Below are 19164 nucleotides of genomic sequence, written 5' to 3'. Positions count from 1 at the left end.
GAGATGGGCTAAAAGAACCACTGGTTTAATACTGGGGGTAGGATGGGAAGTGGGGGAAATATACAATATGTAAAATATTTGCTGTTATATCCTGTCCAGACCTCTAGACTGAGCTTACAGTTGCTGACCTATCTTCTCCAACTACCTGAAAGTTTCTCCTCATGTGTCTTTAAGATTCATTTCAGATACCTTCTCTTCTGTGGAATCTTTGCCAATGTAATCCCACAAAGGTGTGTGATTAAAGTTGATCTCTTCTTCCCTCTATGCCCTTATTATACCTCTGTTACAGCGTAACTTGGAGATAGGATATTTTAATGTCTTACATACATGCCCATCTCTCAATGTGACTGTGATCACAGGGAGAGAGGCTGTTGGAGTTAGAATAGCGCTTGGCACAGTAAGTGCCTTCAAGTGTTTGCTGAGTTACATTGACGTTACTATGGCCTATTAATCTTGTAAAATGGGCAGGTCCTCTCTGTAAATGGTTGTTTCCTGAGAACTTAGACTTTGGGTTGAGCTGAAGGAATCTCTATTCATGGCTGTAAACGTGGAGCTGAGCATAGCCTGTGCCCACCCTAGGGATTTCTGGGCCAAATGCTCATGGATCTTGGCATCTATTCCCAGCCTGAAATTTTGAATGCTTTTTTTCTGGGATGATTTATGAAAATGAAACTCATTGTTCTCTCATGTCCACCAGGTCAACAATGTTTGTCATTATGCTCACTCCTGATGACATGAGGGCTATTTAGTCAAAATGTGTTGTTTGACTGGCAGGTATATTAGAGTCTATTTTTTTCCATGTGGTAAACAGTAGTTGAAAGTGACTACTATACTTACCAATGCATACATCTTATCTTCTTGGGCTAAGCAGTGTCTCTAGGCCACTCCTTTTGCCACAGCTCCCTCAGACAAGACCAGCCCAGGGAACCTGCGCTAGAGAAGCTTCCTTACTCCCTATCACTCAGTTCCAGATTCCTGGGGTTTACTAATAGTTAACTCGGGGCTAATTAATTCCAGAATACTATCAGCACAGGGGAGTTGCTTACCGTATGTATGTGATGTCATATGAAAACTTCAAGCAATTTACTCTGGCTACTTAAAAAATGTGGAAAAATATTTTTTTAGAGATTAGAGTTAAAATTGCTCTGTTATTCATCAGTGTAACGGTCCCTTTTATAAAACTAGTCCTGCATGTCATTTATCTCTGTAGCTTTGCTGACCATCCCTCCTGCCAGGGAATGGTTCCACATACACCCCTCCCTCCCACCCCACTGTACCTTCCATTCAATACCCAGCCAGTCACCAGGTCCTTTCACGAAAGTTCTTTCAAAAAATACCTCTTAAATCTACCTTCTTCTCTCTAGTCGTACTGGACTTCTTTCTATTCTAGCTGGAGAATAGAACCATCAAGAGGTTAAGAGCATGAACTGTGCTATTAGATGTGTAACCTCAGGCAAGTGATGATTTCTCTGAGTTTCAGCTTCTTCATCTAAAATAGGGATATTAAAATTACATTTATCTGATGTGGTTCTGGTAGGATTCAATTAGGTCATTAATGTAAAGCAATTAAAACAGCACTTGGCCCAAAGTAAGCATGTAGCTAATAATAAGAGTAATTACCATTATCATCACCATCATTATTCCTTGACTCTATACTTACTCACCTTAGAACTTGGAATGTTGTTAACCTCTAGTTTACCTAGTTAATATGATTTTCAGGTTTCACTTTAAAAGTCAGTCCCTAGAGAAGACATTTTCTGGGGCTCTCTCTCCCCCCTGCCCTGCCCCCCCCCCCCCCCCCCCGCAATACAAAATCTGGGCTAAGGCGCTCACTTTTGTGTGTATTGTTTCCTTAGTAACCCGTACTTCCTTGTGATATCATCCATCACATTGCATTATAATGGCCATCTGTCTTTCCCATTAGAATGTGAGTACATTCTGGGTGCCTGGCCCTTGGTCATTAATTGTCAAAGAAATAAAAGAAATAAAAGCAATGAGTAAATAGCTCTTCCTACTTGTGAGTCTGCTCTTGAGCTTTGTTCTGTTTTAATCTTTATGACACTTTAAATTTGCTTTATGACTATATATATATATATATATCACCCCTCTTATTTGTAGTTTCACTTTGTGTGGTTTTAGTTACCTACAGTCTACCATGATCTGAAAACATTACATGGAAAGTTCCAGAAATAAACAATTTATCAGTTTTAAATTGCACACTATTCAAAGTAGAATGATGAAATCTCATGTTGTCCTGCTCCAGCTCATCCTGGACTTGAATCACCCCTCCGTCCGGCATATCCGTGCTGTGTGTACTACCAGCCTGTTAGTCACTTATCAGATCAACTGTCATGTATTCAAGTGACCTTTATTTTATTTAATAATGGCCCTAAACTGCAAGAGTAGAGATGCTGGCACCCCTGATATGTCAAGAGAAGCCTGAAAGTGCTCTTTTCGAGTGGAAAGGTGAGTACAGTACAATGAGATATGAGAGAGACCACATGAACATAACTTTTATTATACTATATAGTTATAGTTCTATTTTATCTTTAGTTGTTAATCTCTTATGGTGGCTAATTTATAAATTAAACTTTATCAGCTACATGTATGTGTGTGTACATGTGAGAAAACTACATAGGGTTCAATACTATCTTCAGTGTCAGGCATCTACTTGGGGTCTTGGGATGTATTCCATGTGGAAAAGAGGGGACTACTGTACCACTTTCTATATTTTTATCTAAGTCTAAATGTTCTCAGACACTTGTGAAGTGAAGAGCAGTTTACTATGAAGTGACCTTCAAAAACAAGGCTTAAAATTCTCTCAAACCACATTGGGCAGTGCAGTGAGCTCAGGTACTTGCTTGAGAACTAGCCACAGGCAATTTGATCTTATCTTTCACCTCCTTAACCTTTCCCCTTCTTGCTTAGTCACTGCATGTTTAGAGAGATGTGACATCTTTTCAAGATCAAGCTGAATAGAACAATCTAGAAAGTAATGTATATTAACTTATAGTGCATTCTTTCACTTTAACAATGTGGAAAAGGTAGCTAGAATTGACTGTGTTTGTGTTAGAACAGAAGGCATGAATTCATTTTCACTCACAGATTGTCTCATTGTTAAGTCTCAGCACCATGTTAAATGTTTCCAGTTTCATGAATTCAGATAGAAATCACTTAGCACCTTTTAGAAAACCACAGAGGGAAGCTGCTGTTAGCCTTGAATACCCCCTCCTTTGAATACTCCCTCCCCTTTGTGCGGGCTTCTGTGCAGGTAGGTCAGCCTCAGCATGGGCAATGTCGCAGGGCGCTCTCTCTGGGTAGCCCATAAGAGTGAGCTGCTCCCCATTGCAGGCATCACCATTGACATCCATTGGCGCTTCTGATTTGGGGCTGCCACCTGTTGTCTCCAATTTTGCACCTCACTTTTTCCTACCAAGTTTAGCCCAGGTTCTTGATGAACCCCACTGCCTCCAATGTATGTTCTAAGCTGGCTTGAACATTAGTTCCACAGGGTCTAGGCCCTGCCCCATCATGATTAGTCTCTTGAGAGTGGGGACTTAAATCTTCCCTCTTTAACTCTGCAGGCCAAGAGTTGGAAACAGAGCCATGTTGGGGGCCTTCCTGGAGAAGGGGTTGGTACGTCCAAAGGCAGGATTGGGAGAAGTTTTAGTATGCTTCTCACTCAGGACAGAAGTGACTATTTCTACAGAGATTCATAGGCCATGATTGTAGGAACCTGACAAGGTTCTGTAAACTTAGTTACTTCCATGTGGTTGTTAGTTTTTCATCCCTTTATAATTTCCTTATAGTGATCAGGGAAATAAATGAACAAAAATACCCTACATAAGGACCAGTAAGCTTATGTAGAATAAGGTGGCAAAAAGAGGAAATGCTGGAAAAACTTCAAGACTAATGTGGAGTAAGTCACTGAGGGAGAGGTTTGTGGTTGATACACTGAGAGGGGAGGAAAACAGGCTAAGTCTGGGGGTGGGGAGCTTAGGAACCTGTCTGTACAAAAAGGGACCCAACATAGACATTCCTTACCAGGTCAAGCAAAACTATTCTAACAGCAATGAAGTATAAAGGACTAAAGCTGTCCCAAGGCAAGGAGGAAGGAGGAATAGAGGTGTATGTTCTACCAAGTGAGGAAAGACACAAGGGGAAAGTTCTGAGAGGTGGCAGCTGTGATCCAGATGTTTTCCAGCAAGCAAATGGAAGAATTTGAAAAGCAAGTTATAAACTCCTCTGAGTGTGTAGAAACATCCTGCCTTGCTTTGGTTGAAGATGAAAAAGTCTACAAATTGCATAGATGCCTAGAAAACTTAGTAGACGCTGTTGGTTGCCCATCTAATATTCCTCTCCTTCCTGTATCCTAACAGCAACAAAAATGACTTTGTAAAGAAGAATAAATTCTTAAATAAAATCATTTTTCTTCATGGGAAGCTGGCCCTCTCTTTCCATCTCCAGGGGACTAGTTTAAGACCATGAAGACAATCCCATTCCCAAAGCCTGTGACTGGTGTTTAGAAAAGGGCTATGTTCCAAATCTGCCAACAAGGTAAGAAAGAAGGCTGAAGAAAGGCTTCTGGGTTCATTCCTAAGGAAAAAACATGAGGAAAGATGGTCCCTTTAACTCTAGAAATTGCCACATCTGGATAGGACAACTGGAACTAGACGCCATTTGTCACAAGCCTCCTGATGAAGTCAACGTAGAGAGTGGAAAGAGGCAAGGAAATTGTAGAGAGGCTGAGCTGGGCCCTGTGGTGCCACACTTGGAGCAGCCCCTCCTCTGGATTTAGTTAAGCCCCTTTGAGTTGGGGCTTCCTTTTTTCTTTTCTTTTTTTTAGATTATTTATTTATTTATTTTTAGAGAGGGGAAGGGAGGGAGAAAGAAAGGGAGAGAAATATTAATGTGAGGTTGCTTCTTGCTTGCCCCCTACTGGGGACCTGGACCACAACCCAGGGTATGTGCCCTGACTGGGAATCGAACTGGCAACCCTTTGGTTGGCAGGCCTGTGCTGAACCCGCTGAGCCACACAAACCAGGGTTGGGATGGGGCTTTCTTGTATCTGCAGTGCAGAGAGTCCCAACCAACAGAGAATGCTTCCATCTCTAGTAGACCTGTGACCCTAAGCCACAGCATCTTCCTAGTGTAGGAATTTTGCATACTAGGTCTGAAATCTTTGTAAGTCTCAAAGTCCCACCCATTTCCCCTAGAGCTTAATTTGCTTTCTATTGCATTTTGGGAGTGGGAATGGGAGGAAAGGTGAATTGGGGAAATTTTCCTCAGAGATCCCTAAGGTTCAGAGAAAAAATGACAAACTTACTTTTCCAAAAGTGCCGGCAGTGCTGAGGTGACGACAGGTAGATTGCCTTTCCCGTTAGATGATTCTGACTGAGTGGAAAACAGGAGACAGAGAAGTGAGGATTAGCTAGGAAGGAAGAAGCCAGAGCTGCTGGGTGTCTGGTGATGCTGGGGATGGAGGGGCGGCTGCTGCTCCGCCTCTTTCCCTGTCCTCACTCCTCGCCCTCTCAAATCTTCCTCTGAGACCAGGCATTGGCCCTCTCCTCAGGCCCCCTCCGTCCTCCTTTCCTTGGTATCTGTTCCCTCTGGGGCACATGCAATTTGCAACTTTTACTTTTCCTCTTCCACATTTTGTTGAGCAAACAGAAGAGTTTACATTTGAGGCCCCATTCTGGAGGAGCCCTCATTTTTGCTCTGTCCCCTGTTTACTGACTTGGACTAAACACCAGTGGTCCTCCCATCCAACACAGGCCGCAGGATCCCTGGGACGGATTCATGCAAGCCTGTCACTGCCCTGGAGATACAACTCCAAGCACAATTCTCAGGAGATGACTGTCCTTATTAAAAACTCAAGCCGTTATAAATTTCTTTATAATAAATTCTCTAGGATTACCACATTGTTTTCTTGCAATGGATTTGACTTAAGCAATGGTTCTAATCTCTGACTGCACATTAAAATCAACTGGGGGAGATTTTTTAAAGTACTGACCCCATTTAGAATCTTGGGGTGGGGCCTGGGTATATAATGTTTAGAAAAGTACCCCATGTCATTTTAATATATAGCCCTGTTCGCCAACCCCTGGCCTACAGGAAGATTTTATATATATAGTCACCTTTATATATATACCACCTTTATACATTTAGTAGAGAATGAGAAATAGATCCTCGAAAACACACTAATTAGTCCTTCCTAAATTCCTTTAAAAAAATTTTGTTTAGGCTCCTTTGTTTTAGTGGGTGATTTGGGAGTTTATGTTGATTTCAGAGATGATTGACATGTTCAAGGCAGGAGGAGGTGAAAGAAGTTAAAGAGTTGTTGCTACCTGTCAGCACAATAGAGCTTAAATCTACTTCACCTATTGCTTACGCAGTCAGATTGTTTCCCTATAGATTATTGCCAGTTCTGGACGGGGGCATCAACAAACAACTGGAGAAGAATTAGAAGTTTTAGATAGAATTCAATTAGATTCACAAAAACCTGGGATCTGGAAAATATTTTGTTGTCTAGGAACTGTGTTTAAAAAAATGGAAAGGGATTTTTCTCTGATTATAAGTAATACATTCTTATTACAGAAATATAAAATGGCATCAAGAAGATAAAAATCATCTGTGGTTTTACCATTGCCCATAGAGAACCATTATTAATAGTTTTATATACTTCAGAATTTTCTGTCTACACATAGAAAACCACTTTTTAAAAAACTACACAACAGAATTATACTGTATATACCGTTTTTAATTGCTTTTTACTGATAATTATGAAAGTGTTTTCATGTCAACATATATAGGATGGGGCAAAAGTAGGTTTGCAGTTGTGAGTACACAAGACTGAGTTTATTCTTGTATTATTAATTAATTATTGTATTATTTTCCTTACAACTGTAAACAACTCTAAGCCTACTTTGCCCCACCCTGTATTTATATTCAAATCATTATTTTTAGCAACTACATAGAAACTCCTTATATGGATATCCATAATTTATTTAACCAATCTCTTATTAACAAACATTTGAGTAGTCTCTAGTTTTTCATCATTGTAAACAATGTTGCAGTTATCGAGGCAGAATAATATTGGGTTTAAGAATTCAAGCTCCGGAATCAGAGCATATGGTTCAAAGCTCAGCTCTACCACTATGCAATGCAGCTTCTGGCTGTTTAATCCCATTGCAGTGTGGGACAAAGTCGTACCTACCTTGGAGGGTTGTGATTTCAGCATGAAAAAGGAGGTCACTTGTAAGGAACACAGCACCTTACTCAAGGATACTGAGTTGTCTTCTAAGGTCAGTGGGAGACATGGAGCCTGGTCTACATTGAGCTTTTTAAGCCCACAGCCCAGAATCTGTGCTGGCAATGTCCTCACTTTGTTGACCCTGCCGTCACCTAGGTCACCCCCATATTAGTGAGCCTGAGGGAGAGGTCAAACAGGGCCACAGGCAGGCGTCGTCATACTCACCAGGGCTGGTAAGGAGGGGATGGGTGATGAGCTTGGAGGCTGACCGGGCAGGTTCAGGGCATTAAACTTGGGAACCACGGCAACGCTGACCCTCCGGCGGGGCATGTTCTGTAGAAAAAGAAGTGACCAGGACCATTGTCATGAAGGGAGCAGCACCCACAGTTTGGAAAGACCCTGAAAATACCTACTTATTCCTAATGTTGTAATAACAGTCTCTGGATATTTGGGCTTTGGGGTAGTGATCGTGGTGGGAGTTGGTGTGGAGAGAGCAGCCAAAATTGACACAAATTCTCTGTTACTGGTGACGTCTCAACATGTTTCTATTTTAGTTTATTAAGTCCTGAAGAAATGAAACAGAAATGACCCCCAGTCTCTGGGTTACATCCTGGATAGCGTATGAGAACTATAGCAATACCAAGGTTTGTGCATCATTTCATGTTCACTGAAGGGATGGTATAGTCAGGAAAACCACGAGCAAGAGAAGGTTAGAGGATGAGCTAGCAGGTGTGAGGAGCGGGACTAGAGACTCTGTCCAGAGGTTCTCTGCCACCCGTGGATTCAAGAGCAAATGCTCTCCTGGGTGACTGTGGAAACTTCTGTTGTACTTCCTCTGGGAGCCCTGGTATTCCTTGAACATGCATACCTTTCCCAGAGTGAGGGACATGGACCGCGCTGTGCGAGGGACCCCGTCTTCTGCAACAGGAGGGAACAGAGAGGAGAACTCAGGTAAGTTTTCAGAGTAGGCTCCAGCAGGAAATGGATAGTTAAAAATTAAGCCAAGGTATCTATGGGCCGGAGGCCCCATTGTCATGCTCTTCTCAGATTCTCCGCCTATTGCATCACCACTTCTAACACGGCATCTACTTTTGGGGCCGCACTTTTCCTACAAGGAAGGAAAAAGTACTTTTTTTCTACTACATACAGCCCACAGCAAAACCAGACAAACTCCCTTGATTTCTTTCTCTGCTGTTTGGTGACTGATTTTTTTTTTTTTTCTTGCCAAGTTCTGTGTAAAGATGCAGTCCTTGGAAAGCCTTCACTTTCTATGGGAATCTCAGAGTCAGCTCTCTTGCCTGGGTGTCCTGGGCCTCACCTCAAACTGCAGCAAGCGCAAAAGCCCACGCCCAGAGAACAGAGGCTGATTCCGTCCCAAGGAGGCTGCAGGATCAGCTCCGTTTCAGTTCTCTTTTCTTTTCTTGTCTGAGTACTTCAATTTCTTTTCTTGTTGATTCAGCTATTCTTTTAGACTAATGTTTGCTTTATTTTATCTGGCAAAAAGTATTTGTGGTCAAAGGCCTTTGAGTTTCTCGTCAGCCAAAACGGCAGAACCAGAAAATATTCTTTACAGATGAAGAGTTCACACAAATTTTTAAAATACCAATCTTAAAACTGGGCAAAAGATATAAATAGAGAATTTATCAGAGTAGAAATACAAATGTCAAGTGAACATTCGAAAAGGTAAAATATACAAATTGAAATTATGAGATGAGATTAAAATTTTGACCTTCAAAGTTAAAGATATTTTTAAATAGAAAGGACAAGAATGTCAATGGCAAAATGAATTGAGCATTATTGTAACCCATTAAATGGAAATATCAATGGGTAATTTGAAAATAATTTGCTTTAAGAGCCTGAGAAGTATGTCTTTCCCCTGCACTAGTATTTATACTTGTAGAATCTATCTTATGGAAATAATCCAAAATGTAGGCAATCGACATGTTTCATATTTAGAAAAAATATAGGTGTTATTTTAGAAAAAAATAGATTCTACTTTTTCTTTTAAGTGTGAATTACTTTTTTTGAAATCAGAGATATTTTTATTTCACTGTAGCCTCCAGAGTATCAGGCAAAGACAAAGATTGCCAGAAGTCATATAAAGACTTAAAAAACAAACGCCATATTAGGGAACGGCCATAGAGTATCTGATGGAGGCACCTGTAGGGTGGGTGCTGGTCCCTCAGCAGCAGCCCAAGCTGAGCTGTAGCTTGGAAAACAGCGGAGTGCGAACAAATGTCTGAAAACCACTTATTCACCATTCAAGACTCAGCAGCCCTCTGTCTCGCTTCTCCTTGTAAGCACTTTCTCATCCCCCCAGACTGAAGGTGGGTCTGCACAGTGTGCTCCCCCGGAAGTCTGTTTACTTCCGTCACAGCACTGGCTGCACTGCCCTGCCCCCGCCCGATGGGTTTGGGAGCTCCTTTTCATTAGGAGCTGTGTGCCCTTGACTTCTTCTGTATTCCTGTATCTTGGGGGCACACCAGAGGTGCTCAATAACATCAGCAGAATGAATAGGTTACTGCTCATTTCATAAATCTTGGCTAATGTGGTTCACGGAGGACATTGCACCTTGCAGGACAATAATGCAAGCAGCCATGTGTTAGGATCTTTGATGGCAACTTCTCCCACTTCCAACCCTGACAGAGAGCGGCTTGTTAGAGGCCCAGATGCATGTGGGTCAGGAACCTTGCTGCCAAGACCCAAAGCAGACAGTCTGGGGCTGGGGAGCGTCACTGATATTCCCCAGGAAACTTGTGAAACCTCCTGTTTATAAAGGTTTCTCCATCTGTTATCGTTTCTGTACTTTCCCTCCTCCTGCTCTTGGTAATACGGATGTTTGCATTCCACGGGATTCCTGTCGCTAAAGTGTCTGTTTCTCCTGCTAACACCGCGGTCATCAGCCAGAGCCTAAACCCTGGCAGCTCCCAAGGAGAGAGCCTGTTCCAAGGCACTGCCCTCCTTCCCCTGGACTGCTTCAGGCTTCCTGACTCGTCCCGCCATCCCGCAGCGTCCACACTCCCCTACTGCATTACCTGCTCTGAAGTCGGGCAAATCGTCTAAAAATACAACCTGGAAATGTCAAGTCATATCAACTCATCAGTGACTCCTCACTGCCTAAGGGACAAAGGCCTGGCATGTGGCCCTGGCCTACCAAGTCCCAACTTCAACCTGTCATTATTATACCCCAACACTGCAACCACATCAAACTGTTTGTTTCGTATTCCTCCCTTCCCAAGGCCACGCCTCTCTATGCGTTGTTGACTCCACCTGGATGTATTTCTCCCTTTGGCCTGGAGAACTCAAATTTTTACTTTAAAATACTGCTCCTTTACCATCCCTCTGTAAAACCTTCCTTAACTCCCTCACACAGAACCAGGTGGCCCCTCCTCTGTGCTCCTATAGCGATTCTATAGAATATTTTTAAAACAGAGTATTTCTTTAAAACATTTGCCTTGCCCAGGAGCCTGCTAGTTATCCCAGCAACGCCTCCTTCCACCAGGCTCTTGCCCCACCCCACAGCCCAGACTTTATCTTTCACCTGGACTGTTGTAATAGCAGCTTCATGGGATTCCCTGTCTCTGGCTTTGCCCTAGGGCTGTACCGGCCTTACCATAGGCAGAGGGAATCTTCTAAACTCCATATGTGATCATGCCATTTCCCTGACTAACTAAAATCCCTAATACTTTTCAGGATAAAGTCCAAATTCTTTAGTATGTGCTGCCCAGAAGGGGGCCCCAAAACAAAAAGGGTCTGGGGTCAGTTGTTTCACAAAGTAGAGTGAGCTCTCGCAGCCTGTGGGCTTCATGTCAGCGGTTTGCTCTTCTGGTTAATTGTGACAGAAGTCAGGAGGCACTTTGGGGCCATTCATGTTTTCTGGTGCCAGGCCCCCAGGCTCACTGGAGCAGCGGCTGCGAAGCCCTTGTGGGCAGCCCTGGGCAGGGGCAGTGAACCTTGCTCAGCCTGAAATAGGTCCTAGGGCAACCCTCAGTCTCAGCCTGGAGACATCAGGGACCCAACTGGCAGGCCCAAGATGAGGGCAGGACCCTGGTTCCTTACCAGAAGGGCCGCAGCTGCGGCTCGAATTCTGATTCGCCAGTTTTTTAAATTCCATGAGCTCCGCATGGTCCTTCTCATATGTCCTCTTCAGGTTCTCCACATACTGCATCATCACCTCTGTTGCCTTTGACATGCGCTTTTCCTGCAGGGAAGGAGAGCATGAACATCCCCGGCACTTGGAGGAAAGGTTCATTGACACTTGTTTGCACTGAATGAGGCTCTGGACTGGGAGAATCAAAAGGATACAGGAACCAATCAGATGTGACCCTGCCTTCTAAGAGTTTGCTGTCCACCATGTGAGCTGAGAGGGGCTCACAGGCACCTGCTCGCAGAGGACAAATACAAGCACAGCCACACTGCCTCAGGTGATGACAGGTGGGAGAGTCCCCAGAGAAGGTGTCGGCGGGCTTCCCGAAGATGGAGTGAAGTGGCTATAGGGGTGTGGGCAGCACCTGGGCATTCAGAGGTGGACAAAAGGGACGAAGAGCATTCAGGACAGGGAACTCCAAGACCAAGGGTCCAGAGAAAGGAAACCATAGGGTTTGTACCTAGGTAAAGGATTTATTCTTCAAACAGGGGTCCTTTGGAGAGCAAAAGGGAGTGCTATTAAGAATTATGCTAGGGCCAAAGACCTACCTTTAACACCTGAAACAATAATATACGTAGAAGAAAACGTAGGTACTGAACTTATGGCCTTTGGTCTTTGGATTTTATGAATTTGACCCCAAAGGCAAGGTAAGCAAAAGCAAAAATAAATGAATGGGATATATCAAACTAAAAAGATTTGGCACAGCAAATGAGACTGTCAACAAAACAAAAAGGCAACCAACCAAATACAAGAAGATATTCGCAAAGAATACCTCCAATAACGAGCTAATATCCAAAATATATATAGAACTCATACAACTCAACAACCAAAAAACAATCAATTTAAAAAATGAGCAGAGTACCTGAATAGACAATTCTCCCAAGAAGACATACAAATGGCCAACAGAGTGTGAAAAGATGTTCAACTTCACTAGTTATAAGAAAAATGCAAAACAAAACTATAATGAGATACAACCTCACACCTATTATAATGGTTATTATCAGTAGATGATAAATAACAAGTATGAGAGAGGTTGTAGAGAAAAAGGAACCCTCATTCACTGCTGGTAGAAATGTAAATTGGTATAGCCACTATGGAAAACAGTATGGAGGTCCCTCAAAAAATTAAGAATAGAGTTACCATATGATCCAGCCATCCCTCTTCTGGGCATCTACACAAAAATTTGAGAACACTTAATTATAAAGATATATGAACCTCTATGTCCAATGCAGTATTATTCACAGTGGCCAAGACATGGAAGAAACTGAATTGTCTTTTAACAGAGAATTGGATAAAGGAGACATGATATATATTCATGTACAATGAATACTACTCAGCCATAAAAAAGGATGAAACACTGCCATTTGCTACAAGATGGATGGATCATGAGAATGTCATGCTAAGTGAAATAAATCAGATTAAAAAAACAAGAACCATATGATTTCACTCAGATGTGGGATATAAAACAGAAAGCAGCAAATGAACAAACAAAACACACAAGCAACAACTCAGAAATACAGACAACAGTATTGTGGTTACCACAGGGAAGGTAGAAGAGGATAAAGGGGGTCAAATATATGGTGACAGAAGGAGACTTGACTTTGGGTGGTGAGCATACAGCGTAATAGACAGATGATATATTATAGAATTGTATACTTGAAACTTACATAATTTTATTAACCAATGTCATCTGAATAAATTTAATAAACTTTAAAAAGAATTATGGTGGGACAATAGGCAAATAACAGGACTCTTTGGAAAACCAGGGAAGTACAGGTCATTCCATTTATCTAGGAATCAGCAAGCAATGGGTTTGCTCACAGGAAGTAAAGGTAGTTAGGGCTGGGTTATGAAGGACCTTGTCTTAAAATAAGTGGGTGACATAATCAAGCCACCGTGGAAATTAGACTGACGGGAGTGAGACTGGTGGCAGTAAGATGTGCCTGAACCAGCCTGGCGGACCCAGAGAGGGGTGAGGACTGAGGCTCAGAAGCCAGGGGAGGGGAAGCATTGGGAGAAGGCTGAAGGCGGAAGTGGGCACCACACGTGGGCCTCAAAACACATTTGGAAGAGCTGTGCAGGTAAGAATATTTTTCTCTGCTTATACCCCCTTGGATCCCTCAGAGAGCCCAGGCTGGAGCCTGACAGGCCACAGAGAGACATGCTCAGTGACCTTGCCCTGGAAAATTCTCTATAGCCGTGAGCTGAGACCAGCCACTTCCTTTGTGCTCTCCCTTTGTGGCTGCTGCCAGCTGGACTGACTTCCTGGGTGCTGCTGCTGAGTCAGGTGCTTTTTTCCCCTAGAAGATAGAGGGGTGGGACAGCCAGTGGCTGTCCTTCCTTTATTCTACAAAAAACTGCTTGGGGCTGTGCATCAGGAACACCGCGCTGATACAATCGATGCAGCAGGACAGAGGTCCAAGGAGTGATAACAATGATAACAACATCCAGGTTTCTGCAAGTATTGCAGCAACCCTACATGGCAGACACGATCATCAGCCACATTCTATGGCTGGAGAAGCTGGAACATAGAGAGCTGGGTAACACAGTGCATCCTGGTGGGGACGAGATTAGACCTCAGGCAGCCTGATCCTACGACACCGTCTGGGATCGGGGCAGGGCTCCGTGTGCTTCGGACTCCAAAGTGACTGAGAGGGAGCCAGACCTGGGCCGGCACCCCAGCTCTGCCACTCCCAGTGCTATTACTTTCCTGAGACTTCCTGTCTCGTCAGGGGATAGGATATTTACTTTAACAGGGTTGCTGGGAGGATTAAATGACACAAGGCAGTTTTTCCTAATGCATGTTTGCCAAGTACTAGTTCCACGGAAGTTTAATAGGTATTTTGTGAGAAAAATAAAAAAAGTGGTGGTGCTTCTGCAGTCAAATACCTTTGGGAAATACAGAGGTAAACTTAAACAAGCTTCTTCAGTATACGACTCTCAAAGCCTTGATCCTTCCAATATGCATTAAAATCTCTAACAAAAGAAGGGGGTATGCAGTAGTTCTTACACTTAGGTGTCCATAGAAAGTTTCTGCAGAGAGCACTTGAGGGTTTAATGGTCCACCAAAAAAAGCTGAAAAAAACCACAACAACGTACATAGGCAGCCTAGCACAGAGGAAGCCATCAGTAAGTGGTATGTGTAGTTGTCACTGCTTATATGATCGCTTCAGTTGCTGTGGGAAGCACAGAGCCGGTCAGCGGGGCTGGGAGCTGGAGAGGCTCACCTGGCGGATGGCCCCCACCATCTCAGCCCGGCTGGAGAGGCGGGCAGCCAGGCGGTGCAGGACAGCGATGTCCTCCAGCAGCTTCTGGTAGGTCTCCCGGTGCTCACAGTGGTGCCAGAGTGAAGCTGTAGACTGAAGAGTGAGAAGGAATATCACCAGGGGTCCTCACCGGATGGACCCTGGACCCCGGCCTGTCTGAGAGGAGTGGCCTGTGCAGGGCCAGGGCTACAGCTTCTTCTGGGGATTAGAGAAGCCCAATGTGGACACTCTGTGTGAGGGGGGACCCCCCAAAAACTGGAATTATCTTCTGGAGGGGGGTCCCTTGTAGTACAGGCTCCCCCAACTACGTGCGTGTTCTAGGAACCCATCTGTATCAGTGTACCATCTGGCATTGTTGTGAGAGGCTGCGTTTGGCTTCAGTGAGTTTTTTTGGAAGACTGTTTCAACACTTTTGCCCATTTCATGATGGGTGATTTATAAGCACACCTGCACACGCCTCGCTGAGTGTTCAGCAGTTTTCGACTAAAACCGACATGACCCCCCTACCCCACCCTCCCTATTCACCCAGTCTCGCCCTAAGCAAGACCCTTTTTGTTTCCCTAGATGAAAAAAGGCCTCAAAGGGAAGTATTTTGCTGATGAGGAAGAGGTGAAACAAAAAAAATGGCAGAAGCACTAAAAGATATCAAAATCTATGAGTTCAAAAACTATTTTGAGCAGTGGAAAAAGTGTCTTGATAGGTGTATTGCATCAAATGGAGAGTGTTTTGAAGGTGACTAAAGGTTAAACATGTAAGAATAAGTACACAATTTTTAATAAATAAATTCTGGGGTTTCTGGGTCCCCCCTTGTACTTGGTGGCCTGAAAGAAAGGAATCACATCCAGGTCTCTGGTTCCCAAGGGGCTCCCTTTGCCATCCCAGGTCACCCAGCCCCCTCCTGAGGAGCTCCCAAGGCCTCAGAGGGTTTACCTGCAGCCCCGAGGTAATCAGGCCTCAGGATCGCTGCCCCCGCTCCTCCTGGCGCTCTGAGGAGAGCTGTTTGGCTCAGGGCCTTGGCCTGATCTCTCATTTCAGGAGGCACTGCTTGGTGACTGAGAAAAACGGGACACCCAGCAGAGCCCTTGATGTCCCTCCGCTGAGGGGTCCCCAGTCAGGACCCACGATTACCGTAATCGAAGCTTTGAAGTTTTCCAGTTCCTTCTCAGTGTTCTCTTCTGTCAGGTTGCGTTCCCTTTCAGCCTGGTTAATTCTAGACTCCAGGGTATAGCTGTCATTTCTAAAGGCCAAGGACAGTTGTACAAACACGTTCTGTTGGGAACAAGAGTATAGGAGAGGTGCTGGGAGGAATTATTGCAGAGAACAAAGCTGCAGGTGTGTTCCTTCCGTGAGCATTTTACATCAGTTCCTGGAACCAGTTGCCAAAGCAGCTGTGTACATGTGAACCTCTCCTTTTACAGTCAAGTGCACAAAGGACAATGAGATAGTAACCTGAGGTCCATGCTAGTTTCTTCCCAAGACGAGAAGACCAATGCATTTTACTGAGGAATAATAAGAGAGTAACACTCGGCTTTTCCCTGAACTTCAAGAAGATAACATCCTGTATTTAGGTTTAGATTAACTTGGGCCAACACAACTGATTGTGTAAGCAGTTTGGAGTCATGCAAGGATTTATTACATGTGGATTTTAGAGGTTTTGCATGAGACTACTGTAAAGAAAATTTGAGATGTAAGCCTGTTGACTTAAAGCACACTTGAACTAGCATCTTGTCTGAGTATTCCAAGTGCCCCATTGAAAGCAGCTTTAAGAGCTGCCAGCAGATTAAGTAAGGGCAGGTATGATCCTGTCAGGAGCTCTCTGGAACAAACATTCCATGCCAAAAATGCAGCCTGTATGAATGACTTTGAAAGGTGATATTGATCAGACATGGAATTCCTGGACTAATAGGAAACTACTGGGGAGAGGAAATAGATGGAGTGCACAGGAAGGAAGAAATGGCCTTTATTTTATTTTTACAGCTTTCATTGCCCTGCCTGAGTCAAATGGTAGCAGATTTATACTGTTGGGGGGAGACAAATCTGCCTGAGCTTCCGAAGTACAGGTAACAAGGCCCACTGTGGGCAGAAATCTCCAGACAGGGAACCGAAGGCCCTGAATGGACCCAGGGACGGCAGTGATGGCAACTCTGATGGCCACTCCTCATGGAGCATCTGCTATATCCCAGCAATGCTATGGGTTTCAGGCACCGTCGCTCATAGATTCCCACTAAACCCTCTGTATAGGAACTATTGTATCCATGTATGGCTAAAGAGACCAAGACCAGAGAGGTGATTAGCTTGTTTAAGGTGGCACAGAATAGCAGAGCCAGGATTCAGCTGTGGACTGTCTGATTCCAAAGCCTGTGCTACTTCTGTCGTGCTGAGTCCTGACTGTGTCTGTACACATCTGAGGACAGGAGCTGGCCCTGGCACACCTCCCATGGCCCATCTTCACCAAGGTCAGTGGGCAGAGAGTCTCTGTCCACCCCACGCCTCAGTCTGGTTAAGTTTACCAATAATTCTCAATGTTTAATTCTCTATTCCTGGATTAGCCACTCAATGAAAGACTAAACAAAACCTATCAAGGCCAGGCTTCATAATTTCATAAAGTACTCGAGTTACTTACCTCAACTTCCTTTTCAGTGAGCGGAGGTGCACTGTGAAAAAGAAAAGACACACAAATGAACTTTATCCAACCTGTGAAATGTACAAAAGGTGAATTTGAACAACCAGCAGACCATGGGTTCCAGAAATGGAGTAAGCGAAGTTCATGAGATGGAAAAGATTCAGGGTACACTTTGTGTGAGCTCTGTGATCTGTGAGATATTCTGCCAGATATTCACTCCTCCAGAGGAGTCAATATTTTTCCAAATATTAGATCCTGGGCCAGTCCTCCACCAGTGCCTCTATTATCATGACTTCAGATAAGTCATTTTAATCTTTGTTTGCTCATCTTACAGGAGTCTTTTAAGGAATATATGATGTATGTACATATGTGTGTATAAGTGTATATATATTCATGTATGTATGATATCCACACATGTAATTATGTATAAATGTGTATATATGTGTGTGTATTTATGCATGTATATACATGACATCCACACTCAGATGTTAGCTATTGTGATGCATTCATGGGCTTGTTTTGAGGACTTAATAAGAAAATGCATGTGGTACATACTTTATAAACTGTACACATCTAAGTGGTCATTATTTTTTCCAGGCTACCCAGGTCTGCACAGTGTTACCCTCCTCCCGTTCTGAGGATGGTGACAAGGGTGCACGTGGGCCAAAGAATAACTAGTAGGAAAGAGTGGTCAGAGCTCTTCTCCACAGCAAGCACTGTTTCTGATAGCTGGAATCAGAGATTGTGCAAGAAAGTCGCAGCTAGCACAGTGGTATCATTCTGAGAGGTTCCTGTTCATGTGTGGTGCCCACAGCAAACAGTCCTTGTGTCTGCCCGGGCCCTGTGTTCCTGCTGCCGCAGTCCTTGCTGGTAACTAAAGCTAGCCCTGTCCTGAAACCCAGACAATGTAAATAACGCGGGCCCTTTCCTGTGCTAGGGTGGGAGGACTGGGAGAGGTCCTACCAGCGTCATAGGATTTGGCAACAGAGCGTGCCATTGATAAGACTCTCAGGAAACACAGCTTCCTCCCTTTGACAGGTGTGGAGGAACCCCAAGAGCAAAGGTAGGGGTCAATTATCTCAGCAGGGCCCTGGTTCTCACCTCGACAAGCAACTGTGAGAGCCTTCCTGTCAGGATGAAGCAACAAGACCCCTTGGCCAGCAACACAGCACAGTACAAGGCATGAGATAAACAACTGCAAAGATGTTTGATACTTACAATTCTTGATACAACTCCACCAGTCAGGCCCTTTCTGCTTTGGGCCAGCCAACATATCTTATAGAGCATGCACACATTGTGTAAATGATTTCTCAAAACTCATTAAGTTTGCCATTGACTCCTGGCTTTGTTTGGATATTATATGATATTTACATATTTTAACCACTTACTCACCAAACTTATTTTTCTATTTTGATGACCCATTTTCCACTTTTTTTTTTTTTTTTTTTTTTTTTTGCTATAGAACCCACTTTTCAGAAAAATGTACAAAGCCCTGAGGGCTCAGGAAGGTGTGATTTAGTTAAAGAAGCCACATGGCATAGCCAGCACCTGACACGGAGAGCCATGCCTTGTGAACCGGCATAGACAGCTAGGGGGCAGAGCCGCGGGCCTCCAAAAGGACACAGGTCTAGCAGGAGACATATGAGGTGACCATTCTGGATGGCTTTTTCTGCCTAAAATTCAAAATCCCTTAATAGGCCTTAGAATAACATCAAGGCCCTCTGTAAACCAACTTCTACCAGACTTCACATTCTCCAGCCATGCTGACTGTTCTGTGCCTCAAACACACCTCATTGTGGCCCCAGGGCCTTGAAAGTTACTGTTCTTTCCTTTTTGTTCTCACTTTTCTTTTGTAACAACTTTATTGAAATATAAT

General features: G+C 43.8%; 1 protein-coding gene across 1 annotated transcript in view; it reads right to left on the bottom strand.

Annotated features, from left to right (window-relative positions):
- The window catches only part of IRAG1 (inositol 1,4,5-triphosphate receptor associated 1), a 70639-nt gene that overhangs the window by 11425 nt on the left and 40050 nt on the right, over nucleotides 1-19164 (bottom strand). Inside the window, 7 exon segments of the mRNA XM_054582804.1 lie at nucleotides 5327-5394; nucleotides 7478-7585; nucleotides 8121-8170; nucleotides 11312-11453; nucleotides 14627-14758; nucleotides 15794-15934; nucleotides 17289-17319. Of these exon segments, the coding sequence (XP_054438779.1) occupies nucleotides 5327-5394; nucleotides 7478-7585; nucleotides 8121-8170; nucleotides 11312-11453; nucleotides 14627-14758; nucleotides 15794-15934; nucleotides 17289-17319 (672 nt within the window).

The sequence above is a fragment of the Pteronotus mesoamericanus genome, unplaced genomic scaffold (assembly GCF_021234165.1).
Source record: "Pteronotus mesoamericanus isolate MK-2021 breed Mesoamerican mustached bat unplaced genomic scaffold, CSHL_Meso_final contig_1189, whole genome shotgun sequence".
Lineage (NCBI taxonomy): Eukaryota > Metazoa > Chordata > Mammalia > Chiroptera > Mormoopidae > Pteronotus > Pteronotus mesoamericanus.
Note: the sequence above shows the minus strand (reverse complement) of the source record. Positions and strands in the feature narration are given on the sequence as shown.